This window comes from Dendrobates tinctorius, unplaced genomic scaffold (assembly GCF_039654945.1).
Source record: "Dendrobates tinctorius isolate UK_male_01 unplaced genomic scaffold, ASM3965494v1 ptg000107l, whole genome shotgun sequence".
Classification (NCBI taxonomy): domain Eukaryota; kingdom Metazoa; phylum Chordata; class Amphibia; order Anura; family Dendrobatidae; genus Dendrobates; species Dendrobates tinctorius.
The window spans coordinates 45,164,041-45,185,741 of record NW_027361775.1 but is presented as its reverse complement, the minus strand read 5'-3'; the positions used below and the strand labels follow the sequence as shown (position 1 = coordinate 45,185,741).

Sequence of the window (21,701 nt, the reverse complement as noted above, 5' to 3'; positions counted from 1 at the left end):
TCTTGGAAGCATACCACAATGGAGCTGGACACTTCAGATGGAAGAAGTTGGAGGCCTTGCTCTGGGAGAGATTCTACTGGGCTGGTATGAGGAAGGCCATTGAAAATTGTTGCCGGGAGTATGGACAATGCAACCTGCGCAGAAAGGACCATAACAGCCAGCGAGCTCCTTTGCAGCCACTCGAGTTGGTAGCCCTGGACCATGTGAAGCTGGTTCCAAGCCATTCAGGCTACGTTTATGCTCTTACCATCATTGACCACTACTCGAGATTCCTGGTAGTCGTGCCTGTCAAGGATCAAACAGCCAGGACAGCAGCCAGAGCATTCCAACAGCACTTTTGTCGACCACACGGATATCCCGAGCGAGTGCTTACAGATCAAGGTCCAGCTTTTGAGGCGGAAGTGTTCCAGGAATTCTGTAACTTGTACGGTTGCAACTAGATCAGGACAACACCGTACCATTCACAGGCCAATGGCATGTGTGAAAAGATGAATCAAGTGGTGATCGATCTACTGAAGACCTTGCCTTTGGAAGAGAGGAATCTGTGGCCAGAAAAGTTGCCAGATCTGGTCGACCTCTACAATCACATTCCTGTGAATTCCACCAACTGCACTCCAGCCTACCTAATGAGAGCGAGGCCTGGCAAGCTGCCTATTGTTTTGGACATGGGAGTCCTGACACCTGAGGTATCATCACCAGATGCTGATTGGGATACAGAATGGCAGCAGCAGCAGTACCATAGAGTACAAGAGTGTATAGAAAAGAGTCTAGCTCAGGCGAGACAAAAACAGGAGAACAACTGCAATCAACATGCAACTGCAGTTCCCTTGACACCAGGAGAACAAGTCCTAAAGAGGAAAAGAAGGATGCATAAATTGGATGACCAATGGAAAGCTGAAACCTACACTGTCCTACCATCAAACTTTGACAACACTAAAGTGTGCCTTATCAGTAAGGATGGAGGAGAAATCTCATCAGCAGTATCGAGGGATCATCTGAAACTGTGCCCTGACCAGCTAAATGAAAGGAAGGATGGATGAACAAAACAACCTTCAGCCCATAGAGGAAGGAGAAGAGAAGGTCAACACTGTACTCGGGGAATTTTCTGCAAATTGAACAAGAATGGATCAAGCCATCGTAGTTCCTGTCCTAATCTTTCCCCAGTCTACTGCAACTGAAGTAGCAGAGACTCAAGAGAATTCTGAAAATCAGGAAGTTCAGGCAGCAGATGCTACACCAGCAGTGGAGTCAGAGAACCTTTGCCCTGCCAGTGGTGAATCTGTCATGCCCATGGTGAGTCAAAGAGTCCGCAGATGGCTACTACCCAGTTTACCCACACCAGTGCTACGTTGATCTGTCCGTAGTACCCAAGATATACCACCCCTAAGGTTCCGCACATAGATAAGTTTTGCAAATGTTAATCTGTAAATATGCAATGTTTCAAGTTTGGTGCCTACAGAGACTCTGTAAGACTTTTTGGATATTTTATTTTGTTTCAATGGACAATTGGACCACAGGATTATGTGTGGTCAAAAACTGTACTTGTAAATAGTTTACCAACTTGCTCAGGAATTGCACCATGGACATTGACGCATGGACTAATCGTCATCAGGACTATTTTTGAGCTTTGGGCTTTTCTTTTTTGTGTTTTTCTTGTATTTTTCACTTTTGGAAATCTTGTTATATTTCTGATTGTTTATATGTTTACATGTTTTCTCTTCAGAACGGGAGTACTGAATTGCACTAGGGGGGAATGTGGCGCCCCCAGGAGTATGGTCGCCACAGTGGCATTGCCTTCCTCCTAGGGAGTGGGATGTCATGCTTGGAAAGAATAAAGGATCTCATTGGCAGTTAACCACAACACACAACACAGTTCTCATTCCAGGCCAGCAGAGGGAGCTCTAATCCAAAACTGGGGGAAGAGCTACTCTCTGGGGGCCAGGAAGGGAAAATGTTATGAATGAGTCACCAAAGGAGGAAAAAACAAAAATACAAGCTAAGTCCAGAAAACCGGAGAGGTTGGTAGCTATCGGATTGCAGACCCCTGATCCTATCCACAACAACTAACAGTAGCCGTGGAGGGTTCCTATGATGCCCTAGACCCCTCGATCACAGCCTGAGAACTAAATAGGCCTAAAGAAAGAAAGAGGAAATCTAAATTGCCCCAGAGCAGACCCCAAAGCAAAAGGCAGCACCCAACATATAATGACGGTGAAGCAAGATGAAAACACTAACACAGATAGAAAGATAGGTTGAGCAAACGATGAGGCCCAAGCTAACTAAAAAGGACAGGATAGAAAAGCTGCTGTCTGCAATCCGTAAAAAACCCTACCAAAAAATGTCCCAACCGTCTGATAGGAAAAACAGGCCCTGAAGTCGCTAGGACTTCAAAATGACTATATCAGCACTCAGGTAAATTCTGAAGACAGAGCAAAGAGACAAACTGATCAGAGACAAAAATGGAACTCAGCACACCCCCGACTGGGGATGGCTGAACTCCAAAAAACAAGGTAAACAAAACAAAACTAAGTTCAATAGCAGAGCAAAAACTTATCTTTGGGAAGCAGGAATCAGACTGGTCTCCGAGAAATCACCAGCAACTCAGAAGGGCGTCGGCTGCCTTATATCCAGTCAGAAGTTCCTGTTACCCAGTCATCATCTACAAGATCAGGTGTTTGGTAATCAGCCTCACTACCTTCCTTCACCAGAAGAGGGAGTTCATCAGACATCGACGGTGAAGGGGAAAATGAACTCACAACAGGAAAAGGAGAGTTCGTGTGAGGAGGGCAACGTGTGTGGACGTGAAGAGAGGAGCTGGGAGATTGAGCAGAGAGTTCAGGCTCATTCCCAGCTATAGCGCTTGATCTGGAGTCCGGTCTCCAAGGCTATACGGACACTGATGGTCCTGCAACAGAAACCGGAGGAATAGGAAGCTGTAAATGCTCTATTCCCACATAAGACTTGGAGGCACAACAGCGACGTGTGAGCCAGAAGAGGAAGGCTACAGCTGTCTGCCATATGAGGAAGTTCTAAAGAGAATAAGCAAGTGGAACTTCAGTGTAACACAGTACTGCAAGTACCTAAATCTAAGCGCTACGAAGGAGACTACACAACCCATCTGCTTAGAGAGATTCCTAAGTTGCTTCCAGGCTAGCCAGCTCCTGTGCCATCTGTAATCTGGACCCTGGACTGCATTTGCCAAGCAAAGTAAAGGTAAAGAAACTGCACCCTGTTGTGTCCTTGCCTTCTTCCTGCAACCCCGTCAGCACAGCTACATCTCTGTGTCAGACACTACACCCTCTTCCTCAACACCTATCCTCACTGCCCTGGGATTACTGCCCTACCTGTGGAGGGCCACAACATCATAGCTGCTCCACACCATCTGTCTCAGGGGATCTGTCTGCAGCGTCGGCATAACATCTCCATTGCCGAACACCACAGGTGGTGTCACGAATCATTCACTCATAAACTTTATTCTATCACATTCCCCTTTTACATGGGCGCCCAGGGCCACGGACCGGGTCACCGCTGCTGTGACATTCCCCTTTGAGAGACCGACCCGGTACCGAGTACCCCACAGCCCTGGGAGGGCGACCCACTCCTCCATTTAGTATGATGGCTCAAACATACTCATCCACCCTGTATAATGCCTGCCACTAGCCATTTAAACAGTATAACGGCCCTAACCCAGCCCTTCAAATAGTACATTGATCCCTACACAGCCCTCTACACAACATTATGGACCCCCATGAACCTTTACACTGTAATGTTGCTTGCATACAGAATAATGACCCCACATAGCCCTCCAAACAGTATAGGGGTTCACTCATAGACTCGAAACAGTGTAATGACCTACCATATATACCTTCAATCAATGTACCGGCATTTCAAATATAACTACAAACAGCATAATTGACCCCCACATATACCTGCAAACAGTATAAAGCCCACCCCCTTACATAGACATGCCAACAGTAAAACATCCCCTTCACATAAACTTGCAAACAGTATAATGTTCACCTTATAGTCCTGCAAACAGTATAATGCGCCCCACATATTTCTCTATACAGTATAATGGCCTAGATAGTCCTTCAAAACGTATTATGGGCTCGAGACAGTCCTCCATATTGTATTATGCAAGGAGGAAGAAGAAGACGTGACCCCTGAACCGGAAGTGAAAGGCACACCATAAGAATTAGTTACAGGCTGCTATACAGAAAAGGCCATTAGGTGGCAGCAGAGCAGCTTGCAAGAACAGTACATTGTAAAACATGACATATACAATACATAGAAACATAGCATAACTTACACGGAACAGCACATGGAGTCCTTCATACAGTATTATGATCCCTAAATTGAAAATAGATAAATACTCACCTCTCCCCTTTCCCCGCTGCTCTGGTCTCTGCAGCGTGCCTTCTGATTTTCTGCATTGCTAATCACAAAGGGCTCATTGAAGTGACATCATTGCACCCTCTGCACTGAGACGTCACAAAGCTCAGTCACAGGGGCCGAATGATGCAAGAGGGAACATCATCTGACAACTCCCTCTCCCAACACTATTTTCAACTGTATCGGCATCCAGGACCACGAAGCTAATACAGTTGAAAGCATGATGCTGAGTGGGGGACCCCCCAACTCACGGCTCCATAACGGCCGCTTGGTCTGCTGCCATTGGCGGTACGCCACTTGGACAGTGTTATAGCTTGGGTTGTTCCAGATACAGTGATTATGCATACGTTTTCTGTTTATTTTTGTTTTTTGCATAAATACAGCATTTCTAGTCGCAAAGCATTTTTCTTTTTTCAAAATTTTATTGCATACTATGGACTTAAACGTTCACCTCAGTATGATCACTGGTCTAAAACCCTGTAATATAATGCAAGGAGGTCTGTTAAAATCTGCTTTTGCTTGACTTGTTGCTATGACAATCAAGGGCACCCCACAATCACGTCAAGAGGGTGCCGATGGAGTGAAAGAGTGAGCCCCCTCGCTCTCACAACAAACTACATGCCTAAGTCAGTATATACAGTGTAATGGTAAGGTTAAATGTCTGTGATTGGTGCTTGCACCAGGCCACCAGCCATTGCAGCCGAGTATCTCCTATAATTCACAATGGACACCCGCTGCTTCTGAGCTCCATGACTGCAGCATATATATTTGAGGCTTCGTGGGAATTCCTTTCCCACTGCAACATATAAGTATAGCAGAACTTGGGAAGGGATTAAAATGACTCTTAATCACCTTAAATAAACGTGACTATACAAGTCTAAATAAGAGAATGCGGCACTGAACGCAGACATGGAAGAAATGCCAACAGAGGTGCGGCAATTAGGAAAAGTGACAATGCATCAGAAATAGCAACATAAAAAGGTCCCAAAAATGAAAAAAAAAACCGCAGGACTTACATTGGAGTGAAGAAAAAAGCAAATACAATCAAATAAATATTTATTTTACATGATAAGCATAAGACAAATCTCATTTAAAAGATGAATCTTGGGAATGACACAGAAATAACCAGCGTCTCCCATATTTCTGACCAACAAATGTGATTAAAACGGGAGCTTGGTACATGGAACAAAAATCCTAAATCAGTGATCACAGAAAATCCACTCTAGTACAAATGAAGGGAGTAAAAGCAGACAGATACAGAAAATATACACGATCATGCAATAATAATAATCGTGCAGAACTTTGTGTCACACATTTTTTATACTTAGAACTGAATATAGGTAAAGGTTGCTTTACTAAACCTTCTCTCTATCATTGCACAATCGTATACATTTATCCGTCCGCTTAAGGCCCCGTTACACACAACGATATTGTGAACGATATCGTTGCAACGCCACCAGTTTGGTGACGTTGCAACAATGTCGAAACGACATCTGTTGTCAGTTCATTTTCCACTTCACTACTGAGGCCTGAGGAACTCCCTCTTCTGGTAAAGAAAGGTAGTGAGCCTGATTATCAAACACCTGAGGCTGATGATGATGACTGGCTGAGTGGAGTTACTGACTGGATATAAGGCTGCCGACGCCCTTCTGCCCTGTGGGTGATTTCTCTGTGGGATCCTTGGAGACCAGTCTGAATTCCTGCTCCTCTAAAGCTAAGTTTGCTGCTCGGCTTTTTGCATTTGTGCTTTGACTTTGTTTTGCTTTGTTTTTCTGGATTTCTGCCATTCCCTGCTGGGGTGTGCTGAATTCCTTTAGCTCTGTCTTCTGAAAATACCTGAGTGCTGATTTAGTTTTTGAAGCCTAGCTTCTTCTGGGTCTTTTTCATATCAGCTTGTTGGCTTATGTTTTTGATAGGGTTTTTGCAGATTGCAGACAGCAGCCTTCCTGTCCTTTCCTATCTAGGTAGTTTTAGGCCCCGGCTTTGCTCAGTCTATCTTTCTGTCTGTGTTAGTGTTTTCATCTTGCTTCACCGTCATTATATGTTGGGGCTGCCTATTGCTTTGGGGTCTGCTCTGGGGCAGTTTAGATTTCCCCTTTCTTTCTTTAGGCCTATTTAATTCTCCAGCTGTGATCGAGGGGTCTAGGGCATCGTAGGAACCCCCCACAGCTACTGCTAGTTGTGTTGATAGGTTCAGGGGTCTGCAATCTGATAGTTGCCAACTTCTCTGGTTTTCTGGACTTAGCTTGTATTTCTGTTTTTGCCTCCTACGGTGACTCAATCATAACAGAATCACCAGCCCGTACCGAAGATCCTAGGGTACTCAATAGCAGGAAAGAATTGTAAAAAAAAAAAAAAAAAGTGTATATATTTTTTCCTCTATATCTCTGAGGCCGTAGGGGGAATTTTTTTTTCTCTCAATGGAGATAAAGCAATTGTCTGATCGTGTGGAGCAGCTCGCTGCGGAAGTGCGGGGAATTTCCGCCTACCTTGCTCATTCACATGCTGCTGAACCAAAGATTCCTACACCTGATGTATTTTTTGGGGATCGGTCTAAATTTTTGAATTTCAAAAATAATTGTAAATTATTTTTTGCCTTGAAGCCTAACTCGTCAGGGAGCTCCACGCAGCAGGTTAAAATTGTCATCTCTTTGCTGCGTGGCGATCCCCAGGATTGGGCGTTTTCTTTGAAATCAGATGATCCTATTCTGACTAATGTGAACGCATTTTTTCAGACCTTGGGGTTGTTGTATGACGAACCTAATGCCATTGATCAGGCTGAAAAGACCCTGCTGGCATTGAACCAGGGTCGTGATTCTGCAGAATTGTACTGTCAAAAATTCCGAAAGTGGGCAGTACTTACTACCTGGAATGATAGTGCCTTGGCTGCTCTCTTTCGGAAGGGGTTGTCAGAAGCCGTAAAAGATACTATGGTGGGATTTCCTGTTCCCTCTGGTCTTGACGATTCTATGTTATTAGCCATTCAGGTTGATCGGCGTTTGCGCGAACGCAAAGCTGCACGAGAGGTGTTGCCACCTGTTGAACAAATGTCTGAACCTATGCAATGTAATAGAGTTTTTTCCAGAGAGCAGCGTCAGGAGTTCAGAAGGTGTAATAAGTTGTGTTTTTTCTGTGGAGATGCCTCTCATATTATTTCTGTCTGTCCTAAACGAGAGAAACGCTTTGCACACACGTTTTCTGTTGGGGGTGTTCAACCTAAGTTTCTTCTGGCTATTACTCTGATCTGCTCCCTGTCCACATTTTCCGCCAAGGCTTTTGTGGATTCGGGAGCAGCCCTAAACCTAATGGACTTGGATTTTGCTAAACGTTGTGGATTTCCGATGACACCTCTGCAGACGCCTATCCCTTTGAGGGGGATTGATGCTACTCCTTTGGCTAAAAATAAACCTCAGTTTTGGACCCAGGTGGTAATGCGGGTCGCCCCAGACCATCAAGAAAATTGCAGATTTTTGGTGTTGCATAATCTGCATGATACTATTGTTCTGGGGTTTCCCAGGTTACAAATTCATAATCCAGTTTTGGATTGGAAATCTGTGTCTGTGGTGAGTTGGGGTTGTCGGTGTGCCTTTAGTGAGGCTCCGGTGTTTTCCACCTCTCCTCAGTCGCATGATGTTCCTGATTATTTGGCGGACTTTTATGATGTATTTAGTGAGAATGAGTCTGCGTCTCTGCCTCCTCATAGGAGTTATGACTGTGCAATTGAACTGAGCCCGGGGTGTAAATTTCCCAAGGGTCGGCTCTTCAATTTATCTGTAACCGAGCACGAGGCTATGCGATCCTATATTAAGGAGGCATTAGAGAAGGGTCATATTAGACCATCCTCGTCACCCTTAGGTGCTGGGTTTTTTTTTGTAGCCAAAAAGGATGGATCATTAAGACCTTGTATTGATTATCGTGCCCTCAACAAAATTACTGTTAAATATCAGTATCCGTTACCCCTGATTTCTGATCTATTCTCCAGAGTTAAAGGTGCTTGCTGGTTTACCAAGCTTGACCTCAGGGGGGCGTATAATCTTATTCGCATTAAGCATGGGGATGAATGGAAGACGGCGTTTAATACTCCGGAGGGACATTTTGAGTACCTGGTGATGCCTTTTGGGCTCACTAATGCCCCTTCTGTCTTCCAGTGCTTCATGAACGATATTTTCCGAGATTTTGTCGATAAATTTTTGATTATCTATCTGGATGATATTTTGATCTTCTCCAAGGATTGGGATTCTCATGTGGAACATATTCGGACTGTGTTCCGGATCTTGAGGGAGAATTCCCTGTATGTCAAAGGATCTAAATGCCTTTTTGGAGTACAGAGGATTTCTTTTTTGGGATTTATTTTGTCCCCGTCAACTATTGAAATGGACCCGGCCAAGGTACAGGCCATTTACGATTGGGTTCAGCCCACTTCTTTGAAGGCCCTTCAGAAGTTTTTGGGTTTTGCTAATTTTTATCGGAAATTTATAGCAAAATTTTCTAGTATTGCCAAGCCATTGACTGATTTGACTAAGAAGGGTGCTGATGTGTTAAATTGGTCTCCGGAGGCTGTTTTTTCCTTTCAGGAGCTGAAGCGAAGATTCACCTCCGCCCCGGTTTTGCGGCAACCTGATGTCTCACTTCCATTCCAGGTAGAGGTGGATGCTTCTGAGATTGGTGCAGGAGCTGTTTTGTCCCAAAAGGATCCTGTAACATCTAAAATGAATCCCTGTGCTTTCTTTTCCCGAAAGTTCTCTCCATCTGAACGTAACTATGATGTGGGGAATAGGGAACTGTTGGCCATGAAATGGGCATTTGAGGAGTGGAGACATTGGTTGGAATGAGCCAAGCATCAAGTCGTGGTCCTCACTGACCACAAGAATTTGATTTACCTAGAGTCGGCTAAGCGCTTGAACCCTAGACAGGCTAGGTGGGCCTTGTTTTTTACACGTTTTGATTTTGTGGTTTCTTTTCTTCCTGGAACGAAGAATGTCAAGGCAGACGCCCTCTCTAGGAGCTTCTTTGCTGATTCTCCTGTGGTGACCAAGCCTGCTACCATTTTAGGCGAAGGGGTAGTTCTTTCTGCCATCTCGCCCGATTTGAGACGTGCTCTGGAAGAGTTCCAGGAGGACAAATCTGAGCGTTGTCCCAGTGGAAAGTTGTATGTTCCTGACCAGTGGAAGAAGAGAGTGATGTCTGAAGTTCATTGCTCTGCTTTGGCTGGTCATCCAGGTATTTTTGGTACTAGAGATCTGGTGAGTCGGTTTTTTTCGTGGCCCGCCTTGTCTCGTGATGTCAGGAATTTTGTGCAGTCCTGTGGGATGTGCTCCCGGTCTAAATCGTGTTCTCGCTCTAGTGGGTTGTTGATGCCTTTGCCTGTCCCCAAGAGGCCATGGACCCATATTTCAATGGATTTCATCTCTGATATGCCTGTCTCTCAAAGGATGACTGTTATTTGGGTGATTTGTGATAGGTTCTCTAAGATGGTTCATCTTGTACCACTCCCTAAGTTGCCATCTTCCTCTGAGTTGGTGCCCCTGTTTTTACAACAGGTGGTTCGTTTGCACGGGATTCCTGAGAACATTGTATCTGACAGAGGAGTCCAGTTTGTGTCTACATTTTGGAGAACTTTCTGTTCCAGGCTGGGAATTCAGTTGTCTTTCTCCTCTGCTTTTCACCCTCAGACCAATGGGCAGACAGAGAGAACAAACCAGACCTTGGAGTCATATTTGAGATGTTTTATTTCTGCTGATCAGGATGATTGGGTTTCATTTTTGCCCTTGGCCAAATTTGCTTTAAATAATAGAGCTAGTTCTGCCACTTTGATGTCACCTTTTTTTTGTAACTTTGGGTTTCATCCTCGATTATCTTCAGGGCAGGTGGAGCCCTCTGCCTGCCCAGGTGTTGACACTGTGGTGGAGAGAATGCACCAGATCTGGGACCAAGTGGTGTATAAGTTATCTCTCTCCCAGGAAAAGGCCCAGCGGTTTTCCAACCGACATAGGACCATTGGTCCCCAGTTTAAGGTTGGTGATATGGTGTGGTTATCATCAAAAAATATTGCTATGAAGGTGGCTTCTCCTAAGTTTAAGCCTAGATTTATTGGACCTTACAAGATTGTGGAGATTATTAATCTGGTCTCTTTTCGTTTGGCTCTTCCTGTCACATTTAAAATCCATAATGTGTTCCATAAATCTTTGTTGAAGAGGTTTGTTGAACCTGTTGTTCCGGGGGTGGCACCTCCAGACCCTGTATTGGTTGAAGGTAACATGGAATATGAGGTAGAGAAAGTACTGGATTCCCGTTTGGCTAGACGGAGACTCCAGTATTTGGTTAAGTGGAAGGGTTATGGTCAGGAGGATAATTCCTGGGTCTCTGCCTCTGATATTCATGCCAAAAGATAGGTGCGTGCCTTTCATTGGGCTCACCCTGATCGCCCTGGTGGCGTGGTTGAGGGTTTGGTGACCCCTCCTCAAGGGGGAGGTACTGTTGTGAGTTCATTTTCCCCTTCACTACTGAGGCCCGAGGAACTCCCTCTTCTGGTAAAGAAAGGTAGTGAGCCTGATTATCAAACACCTGAGGCTGATGATGATGACTGGCTGAGTGGAGTTACTCACTGGATATAAGGCTGCCGACGCCCTTCTGCCCTGCGGGTGATTTCTCTGTGGGATCCTTGGAGACCAGTCTGAATTCCTGCTCCTCTATAGCTAAGTTTGCTGCTCGGCTTTTTGCATTTGTGCTTTGACTTTGTTTTGCTTTGTTTTTCTGGATTTCTGCCATTCCCTGCTGGGGTGTGCTGAATTCCTTTAGCTCTGTCTTCTGAAAATACCTGAGTGCTGATTTAGTTTTTGAAGCCTAGCTGCTTCAGGGTCTTTTTCATATCAGCTTGTTGGCTTATGTCTTTGATAGAGTTTTTGCAGATTGCAGACAGCAGCCTTCCTGTCCTTTCCTATCTAGGTAGTTTTGGGCCCCGGCTTTGCTCAGTCTATCTTTCTGTCTGTGTTAGTGTTTTCATCTTGCTTCACCGTCATTATATGTTGGGGGCTGCCTATTGCTTTGGGGTCTGCTCTGGGGCAGTTTAGATTTCCCCTTTCTTTCTTTAGGCCTATTTAATTCTCCGGCTGTGATCGAGGGGTCTAGGGCATCGTAGGAACCCCTCACGGCTACTGCTAGTTGTGTTGATAGGTTCAGGGGTCTGCAATCTGATAGTTGCCAACTTCTCTGGTTTTCTGGACTTAGCTTGTATTTCTGTTTTTGCCTCCTACGGTGACTCAATCATAACAGACATCGTTGCGTGTGGCACATAGCAACGATCAATGATTAGTTAGCTGATCGTTAATCATTGCCTTATGGTCTGGACCATAAATCTATCGTTCGTCTCCCACTGGACAGCACACATCACTGCATGTGACAGCGAGAAACCAACAGTCAGCAAACTCCCAGCACCATACAGCAGATGTTGAGAGCTGGTATCCAGGGTAAACAGCAGGGAACTAAGCGCAGCGCAGCGCTTAGATACCCGCTGTTTACCTTGGATACCAGCATGCTCTCTGGTCCTGATCGGGTATCCAGGGTAAATAGCGGGAAAGTAAGCACCACGCGGTGATTAGTTACCAGCTGTTTACCCTGGATACCAGGGTGCTCGCTGGTCCTGATCGCAGGTGAGTCTGCCTATATGACAGCTCACCAGCGATCAGCTAACTATGTCCCAGCGGTCCCATCCACGTCGGATCGTTGGTGGGATCACTGGGACATTGAAGCATGTAGCGGGGCCCTTACTCTCTTTATTGTGCTAGGGTGGATTTTCTGTGGTCACTGATTTAGGACTTTTGTGTTTTTTGTTAAATGACCCCGTTTTAGTCTCATTTGTGTGTCCGTAATATGTGAGATGCTGACTATTTGACAGTGGCCACACTGGCGAGGAACTCGCTCGAGTCTCGCGTCTCAATACCCGGCACTGCCGCCGGCACTTGGGACCGGAGCGCTCAGCTGCATAAAAATACATGCAGCCACACACTGCGGGCCCAAGTGCTGGCGGCAGTGCCGGGTATTGAGACGCGAGATTCGTGCGAATTCCTCGCAAGTGTGACCCCGGCCTTTCACTGTCCCTCACAAGAGATATATTTTAAAATTACAGTTGTGGCCAAAAGTTTTGACACCCCTGCAATTCTGTCAGATAATACTCAGTTTCTTCCTGAAAATGATTGCAAACACAAATTCTTTGGTATTATTATCTTCATTTAATTTGTGTTAAATGAAAAAACACAAAAGAGAATGAAGCAAAAAGCAAAACATTGATCATTTCACACAAAACTCCCAAAATGGGCCAGACAAAAGTATTGGCACCCTCAGCCTAATACTTGGTTGCACAACCTTTAGCCAAAATAACTGCGACCAACCACTTCCGGTAACCATCAATGAGTTTCTTACAATGCTCCACTGGAATTTTAGACCATTCTTCTTTGGCAAACTGCTCCAGGTCCCTGATATTTGAAGGGTGCCTTCTCCAAACTGCCACTTTTAGATCTCTCCACAGGTGTTCTATGGGATTCAGGTCTGGACTCATTGCTGGCCACCTTAGAAGTCTCCAGTGCTTTCTCTCAAACCATTTTCTAGTGCTTTTTGAAGTGTGTTTTGGGTCATTGTCCTGCTGGAAGACCCATGACCTCTGAGGGAGACCCAGCTTTCTCACACTGGGCCCTACATTATGCTGCAAAATTTGTTGGTAGTTTTCAGACTTCATAATGCCATGCACACGGTCAAGCAGTCCAGTGCCAGAGGCAGCAAAGCAACCCCAAAACATCAGGGAACCTCCGCCATGTTTGACTGTAGGGACCATGTTCTTTTCTTTGAATGCCTATTTTTTTCTCCTGTAAACTCTATGTTGATGCCTTTGCACAAAAAGCTCTACTTTTGTCTCATCTGACCAGAGAACATTCTTCTAAAACGTTTTAGGCTTTTTCAGGTAAGTTTTGGCAAACTCCAGCCTGGCTTTTTTATGTCTCGGGGAAAGAAGTGGGGTCTTCCTGGGTCTCCTACCATACAGTCCCTTTTCATTCAGATGCCGACGGATAGTACGGGTTGACACTGTTGTACCCTCGGACTGCAGGGCAGCTTGAACTTGTTTGGATGTTAGTCGAGGTTCTTTATCCAACATCCGCACATTCTTGCATTGAAATCTCTTGTCAATGTTGCTTTTCCGTCCACATCTAGGGAGGTTAGCCACAGTGCCATGGGCTTTAAACTTCTTGATGACACTGCGCACAGTAGACACAGGAACGTTCTGGTCTTTGGAGATGGACTTGTAGCCTTGAGATTGCTCATGCTTCCTCACAATTTGGTTTCTCAAGTCCTCAGACAGTTCTTTGGTCTTCTTTCTTTTCTCCATGCTCAATGTATTACACACAAGGACACAGGACAGAGGTTGAGTCAACTTTAATCCATGTCAACTGGCTGCAAGTGTGATTTAGTTATTGCCAACACCTGTTAGGTGCCACAGGTAAGTTACAGGTGCTATTAATTACACAAATTAGAGAAGCATCACATGATTTTTCGAACAGTGCCAATACTTTTGTCCACCCTCTTTTTTATGTTTGGTGTGGAATTATATCCAATTTGGCGTTAGGACAATTCTTTTTGTGTTTTTTCATTTAAGACAAATTAAATGAAGATAATAATACCAAAGAATTTATGTTTGCAATCATTTTCAGGAAGAAACTGAGTATTATCTGACAGAATTGCAGGTGTGTCAATACTTTTGGCCACAACTGTATATTTGTTTTATGCTTATCATATAAAAAAAAATTTAATTGATTTTGTTTGGTTTTTTGTTCATTTCATTATAAGTCTCGGGGGGGCTTTTACATTCCTGGGCCATTTTTTGTTGCTATATACTCAATGAAGTGCTATAGTACTGCTATATTGTATAAAATGGATACATGTTGTTATATAAATGCATTAGAAATGTATTAATGTATAGACACATTTACCAAAAAGGTAGAAGATTGCTTTTAGATGTACGAGCAAAGCTACTGAAAAAAAAATGAATATTGTCCATATCTTAGAAATACATACATGGGTGCTCTGCATATATGGAGTCATATTCATCGCAGGTTGTGATTCCATCAAATACGTTGGTGACACATTCCCACCAAAGACCACGGCACTTGGTGCTCACCTATAACAAAAGTACAATAGGCCTTTAATATTTCAGCTTTTTTTTTCCTTTTGTCTATCAAAGAAATCAAGTAGCATTCTTATATTTCTTATAAGGTTAGTATTAGTTCATGTCACTTATCTTATTTATTGCATTTTTCCTGTGTCTTGTTGTGTTAAATATGAGACTCTTCAGATTTTGTGTTATACTGGGCCTGATGAAGAGACCTGAGTAGTCTCGAAAGCTGCTATATGTTACCATCTTTTCGGTTAGCCATTAAAAGGTTCCAACCACTGAGGACTCTTAAATTTTAATATTTTTCTGAAATTATGGTAATTCTAATCATAGAACAGAGTCAAGTGGACTGAGTTTTTATTTAAAGAAAACCTATTACCTGATTTATGCTGCGCTAACCACAAGAACCATGAAATACCAACAGGCTACGTGATAACAATGAACTATGTTTTCCACTAAAACACCACAACATTTCCAAGAAAGCAAGAGAAAAGTTTTGGTTTTAGCAAAAAGTGTCAACTGGCTAGTAGTGATGAGCACGAGTTCTCGGCTAAGGTGTTATCCGAGCATGCTGGAGCTTTAAACCAGCATGTCGGCATGCTTATAAAATATGCCTGAGTTGTGCAGCTGACAGCCTCTACACATGCAGTGATTGCTTGTTTGTTGGCAATCCCTGTATGTGTAACGGCTGTCAAACAGACGCACGACATGCAACCAGAGTGACTAAAGCATAATTTTCTAAAATACTTGATTAAGCACACGCATGCTCAGATAACGCCTTATCGCTACCGTCGCTAGCTCTGTGCCAGCTCCTTTCCACTAAGTTTGAATTGATCAAAAGATCTCCCCTCAGTGAAAGCCAGAGGAGAGACACCCAGCAGGAACTTCTTCACCAGTCCAGTACTTTTTAAAACCTACTCATGGTTAGAGCATTAGCAATAAGACACACCTAGTGAATACACTGAAATGTTTAAAAAATATGTATAAAAATTAGCATAAAAAAATATTAAAAATAAATATACACCCAATCATATGGTGTTACAAATACAGGTATCATAAATGTGTCTCTATAGTTGAATGGCAGACCATTCGGTTAATTATATTATGTATGACCACAATGCTGGATAAAAATTAAAATGATGATAATAATAAAGCAGGGATGGCTCAGAAATTTAATGGTGTGTTGCATAGGCACTTTTCTCTTATATTTTAATTTTTTCTTTGCCAATTGATTTCAATAAAGGCTTTTTAAATTTCTGAGGCATCCCTGCTTTATTATTATCATCATTTTAATTTTTATCCAGCATTTTGGTTATACATAATATCATGGTTAGAGCAGCAGATTCCCCATAACTGGAATAGCGTACATAAAAAGTAATTAGACATGTTATAGTATAGTACCAAACTGTAGTACCCGAAAAAAAACATAGCACAGTATCAATAGCATAGTATTCCTTATATCACTCCATGTGGCAGAAGCCCAAGCTTTTATTAAAGAACCCTCAGGATCTGGGCACCACAGAGACCAAGAAACGTCTGTCCACAGATCTGTCGTTTCATTACACAATGCAAACTGCAGGTTCGAAGGCTCTAGTCCCAAGAGGGGTATTAATAAAAATAGTAATGGCAATTTCTTTTTTAAGAAATAAAATTCCAAAATATAAAAGTTACAAGTTGCATCCCTCTTCCAGAAACCTAAATGACAAAACGTAATTAGTGTTGAGCGATACCGTTCGATACCCAAAAATATTGTATCGGATGGTATCGCCCGATACGAAAAAAATATCGGGTATCGCCGATTCCGATACCGGAAGTCCCATTCAAGTCAATGGGACTTCCGGTATCGGAATTAAAAAAAGGCCTTTATTTCCTTGTTGGATAATTCTACATAATTGAAAACAAATAAGAATCATGTAGAATGTATTGTGGGAGGTGGAGGAGACATTAAAAGCATAGTTGTTTATTCAAATAACATGGCATAGCATTAATTCCAATTTTTTTTTTCAAGACGTTCGGAGTTAAAAAGATATTGACTATGTTAACTTTTTTATATTTAGTCAGATATGTATGTTTCGCAACTTCCATGCTCTTCACCTTCTTTTGTACTTCTTCCACACTTTCTCCTTCATGATCCGCAGCAGTAGCATTTTTTTCATCAACTTTTTCTTCACCTTATTCATCTTCTTCTTCTTCACCTTCTTCCCATTAATTTTTTTTTTCCATTCTTCATATTCTTCTTATTCAGCTATTATTAATTTTCATATGCTATTTCTTCATCTTCTTCCTATTCTTCTTTTTCTTCATTTTCTTATGGTGACAGGCATTCCTGTAGTACTTATCTATAAAAGTTATAAGATTACACCTTACGTTCTGCCTGTCACAAAAGATTTACAACAGGATTTGTCCGCGTTCAGTTTGGCCTGCAGCAGCAGGCATTTTCCAGGGGCACCACGAGGAGGAACGGACTCACCCCCATTTACTGCTTAGTCTTCTTCTGCTTATAATTTTGATTTCTTCTATGCTGATTTTTTGTCTTATGCTTAATGTTCTTCTGCTTTCTGTTCTTCTGCTTTTGCTTCTTTTGCTTCTTGTTCTTCTGTCTTTTGTTCTGTATCTTGGTGGTTGTCTTCATGTTCTTTGTCCTCTTGGTCTTATTATTTAGGGTCATATTTCTGGTCTTCTTTGGTGTGGTCTTCAGGGTCGTCATCATCAGGGTCATCGTCATGGAGATCAATAAGGATTACCAAAGACAATTTCAAAAAGCTTGATCTTGGAAATGTAGCAGAAGGTACAAGAAGGCTGAGAAACTGGCGAGAACCAGCAGACAGTGCTGGCACCCGGATGGGTAGCAGAAGGAACAAGAGCCAATGGCACTACCGAGGACCAACTGACGGTGCTGGACAACGGTTACTAAGCAGAAGGTACCTGTGCTAAAAAGCACTACCAAGGACCTGCTGACGGTGCTGGACCTCGGATACCGAGATGGAGGCACCTAGGCCAAAGGCTGTGGCGAGAACCAGCAGACAGTGCTGGCACCCGGATGGGTAGCAGAAGGAACAAGAGCCAATGGCACTACCGAGGACCAACTGACGGTGCTGGACCACGGTTACTAAGCAGAAGGTACCTGTGCTAAAAAGCACTACCAAGGACCAGCTGACGGTGCTGGACCTCGGATACCGAGATGGAGGCACCTAGGCCAAAGGCTGTGGCGAGAACCAGCAGACAGTGCTGGCACCCGGATGGGTAGCAGAAGGAACAAGAGCCAATGGCACTACCGAGGACCAACTGACGGTGCTGGACCACGGTTACTAAGCAGAAGGTACCTGTGCTAAAAAGCACTACCAAGGACCAGCTGACGGTGCTGGACCTCGGATACCGAGATGGAGGCACCTAGGCCAAAGGCTGTGGCGAGAACCAGCAGACAGTGCTGGCACCCGGATGGGTAGCAGAAGGAACAAGAGCCAATGGCACTACCGAGGACCAACTGACGGTGCTGGACCACGGTTACTAAGCAGAAGGTACCTGTGCTAAAAAGCACTACCAAGGACCAGCTGACGGTGCTGGACCTCGGATACCGAGATGGAGGCACCTAGGCCAAAGGCTGTGGCGAGAACCAGCAGACAGTGCTGGCACCCGGATGGGTAGCAGAAGGAACAAGAGCCAATGGCACTACCGAGGACCAACTGACGGTGCTGGACCACGGTTACTAAGCAGAAGGTACCTGTGCTAGAAAGCACTACCAAGGACCAGCTGACGGTGCTGGACCTCAGATACCGAGATGGAGGCACCTAGGCCAAAGGCTCTGGCGAGAACCAGCAGACAGTGCTGGAACCCGGGTGGGTAGCAGAAGGTACCCATTCAAAGCAAAGTAGCCAGGCTGCAAGCCGGCCGCAGTTACCGAAACCCACAGTCCTACAGGGGGTCCATGTCCCATTGGCACTACGGATCCAGCCTTCAGTGCCAGTTCCCGCAGCCCACATAAGAGTCACCTAAACTGCAGGCACCGTAGAGTCGGCTAACCCGGCCGCAAGACGACAGGACAACGGATTGGTGGCATAGTGACCTTGACACTACCCGGAAACAGCAGGCGTGCTGGAACCAGGCTGGGCAACAGGGAGTCCCCGTGCCAAAGACACTGCCGAGAACCAGCTGACGGTGCTGGAACCCAGATGGGTAGCAAAAGCTACAAGAGCCAATGGCACTACCGAGGAACAGCTGACGGTGCTGGACCACGGTTACTAGGCAGGAGGTACCTGTGCTAGAAAGCACTACCAAGGACCAGCTGACGGTGCTGGACCTCGGATACCGAGATGGAGGCACCTAGGCCAAAGGCTCTGGCGAGAACCAGCAGACAGTGCTGGAACCCGGGTGGGTAGCAGAAGGTACCCATTCAAAGCAAAGTAGCCAGGCCGCAAGCCGGCCGCAGTTACCGAAACCCACAGTCCTACAGGGGGTCCATGTCCCATTGGCACTACGGATCCAACCTTCAGTGCCAGTTCCCGCAGCCCACATAGGAGTCACCTAAACTGTAGGCACCGTAGAGTCGGCTAACCCGGCCGCAAGACGACAGGACAACGGATTGGTGGCATAGTGACCTTGACACTACCCGGAAACAGCAGGCGTGCTGGAACCAGGCTGGGCAACAGGGAGTCCCCATGCCAAAGACACTGCCGAGCACCAACTGGCGTTGTTGGAGCCCAGGGACAATCATGGTGTAGGCCGAGGCCTACTTGGTGGTAGTTTTAGATTGTTTGTAGGCTACAACAGACTGTAAACGTGCTCCAATTAGGCATCTGTCTCCACTCTGTTTCCAGGATTTCACGTGACCAAGTTTATGCGTACAGCAGCCGTCTGCCTAATCCACACGTGTTGCTGTGTTACTGGGATTCTGTAATGTCAGCAGGTCCCCTGATGTGTGTCTGCCACTGTCTCCTGCTCTGTCCACATTCCCACCGCTTGGGAGGAGCAAACTGCTGCTGCCTCCAAATTGTAACTACTTCAGATTTAAACATTCTCTGATTTGGCCTCTGTCTCCACTCTGTCTCTAGCATTTCCCCTGACCTCCAACACCGCCAGTTCCTGCTCACAGTTGCCGTCCACGCATTCCACACGTGTTCCTGTGTTACTGGGGTTCTGTAACAGCAGCTTCTCCCTAGAGGTGAGTCAGGCAATGTCTCCTGCTCTGTCCACATTTCCACTACAAGTAGTGGGAATGTAGACAAAGCCGGAGATATTGCCGTGCTCAACTCTGGAGATGAGCAGATGTTACAGGACCCAGGTACCACAGGAACAAGTGTGGATTGTGCAGACGGCACTTGAGAGCAGAAACAGGCGGTGTTGTAGGCCGGAGGAAATACTCAAAACAGAGTGGAGACAGAGGGCAAATCAGAGAACATATTAAATCAGAGGTAGTCAGAAGTTGTAGGCAGCAGGAGAGTTTGCCGTACACACAGCAGGGGATCAGCTGACGTTACCGAACCCCACTTACACATGAGCGAGTGTTTTGTCTGTGCGGACAGCACTTCCGAGCACCAACTGGCGTTGTCGGAGCCCAGGGAAAATGAGGTAGTAGGCCGAGGCCTACTTGGAGCCAGGTGTAAATCTGAGGTTGTTTGACTGTGGAGGGAGCAGGACACTTTGCCATACACACAGCAGGGGATCAGCTGACGTTACCGAACCCCACTTACACATGAGCGAGTGTTTTGTCTGTGCGGACAGCACTTCCGAGCACCAACTGGCATTGTCGGAGCCCAGGGAAAATGAGGTAGTAGGCCGAGGCCTACTTGGAGCCAGGTGTAAATCTGAGGTTGTTTGACTGTGGAGGGAGCAGGACACTTTGCCATACACACAGCAGGGGATCAGCTGACGTTACCGAACCCCACTTACACATGAGCGAGTGTTTTGTCTGTGCGGACAGCACTCCTGAGCACCAACTGGCGGTGTCGGAGCCCAGGGAAAATCAGGTAGTAGGCCGAGGCCTACTTGATGGCAGTTTGCGATTGTTTCTAGACTACTACTAACTGTCAACGTACTCCAATTAGGCCTCTGTCTTCACTCTGTTTCGAGTATTTCCTCTGGCTTCCAACCACGCCAGTTGCTGCTCTGAAATGCCGTCTGCACAACCCACACTTGTTCCTGTGTTACTGGGGTTCTGTAACAGCAGCTTCTCCCTAGAGGTGAGTCAGGCAATGTCTCCTGCTCTGTCCACATTTCCACTACAAGTAGTGGGAATGTAGACAAAGCAGGAGACATTGCCGTGCTCAACTCTGGAGATGAGCAGATGTTACAGGACCCAGGTACCACAGGAACAAGTGTGGATTGTGCAGACGGCACTTGAGAGCAGAAACAGGCGGTGTTGTAGGCCGGAGGAAATACTCAAAACAGAGTGGAGACAGAGGGCAAATCAGAGAACATATTAAATCAGAGGTAGTCAGACGTTGTAGGTAGCAGGAGAGTTTGCCGTACACACAGCAGGGGATCAGCTGACGTTACCAAACCCCACTTACACATGAGCGAGTGTTTTGTCTGTGCGGGCAGCACTTCTGAGCACCAACTGGCGTTGTCGGAGCCCAGGGAAAATGAGGTAGTAGGCCGAGGCCTACTTGGAGCCAGGTGTAAATCTGAGGTTGTTTGACTGTGGAGGGAACAGGACACTTTGCCATACACAGAGCAGGGGATCAGCTGACGTTACCGAACCCCACTTACACATGAGCGAGTGTTTTGTCTGTGCGGACAGCACTTCCGAGCACCAACTGGCGTTGTCGGAGCCCAGGGAAAATGAGGTAGTAGGCCGAGGCCTACTTGGAGCCAGGTGTAAATCTGAGGTTGTTTGACTGTGGAGGGAGCAGGACACTTTGCCATACACACAGCAGGGGATCAGCTGACGTTACCGAACCCCACTTACACATGAGCGAGTGTTTTGTCTGTGCGGACAGCACTTCTGAGCACCAACTGGCGGTGTCGGAGCCCAGGGAAAATCAGGTAGTAGGCCGAGGCCTACTTGGTGGCAGTTTGCGATTGTTTCTAGACTACTACTAACTGTCAACGTACTCCAATTAGGCCTCTGTCTTCACTCTGTTTCGAGTATTTCCTCTGGCTTCCAACCACGCCAGTTGCTGCTCTGAAATGCCGTCTGCACAACCCACACTTG

General features: G+C 45.5%; 1 protein-coding gene across 1 annotated transcript in view; it reads right to left on the bottom strand.

Moving 5' to 3' along the window:
• Positions 1–21,701, bottom strand: part of CLDN16 (claudin 16) — a 215,705-nt gene that overhangs the window by 179,911 nt on the left and 14,093 nt on the right. Inside the window, exon 2 of the mRNA XM_073589457.1 lies at positions 14,455–14,557. Coding sequence (XP_073445558.1) covers positions 14,455–14,557 — 103 coding nt within the window. The remainder of the gene's footprint in view (positions 1–14,454; positions 14,558–21,701) is intronic.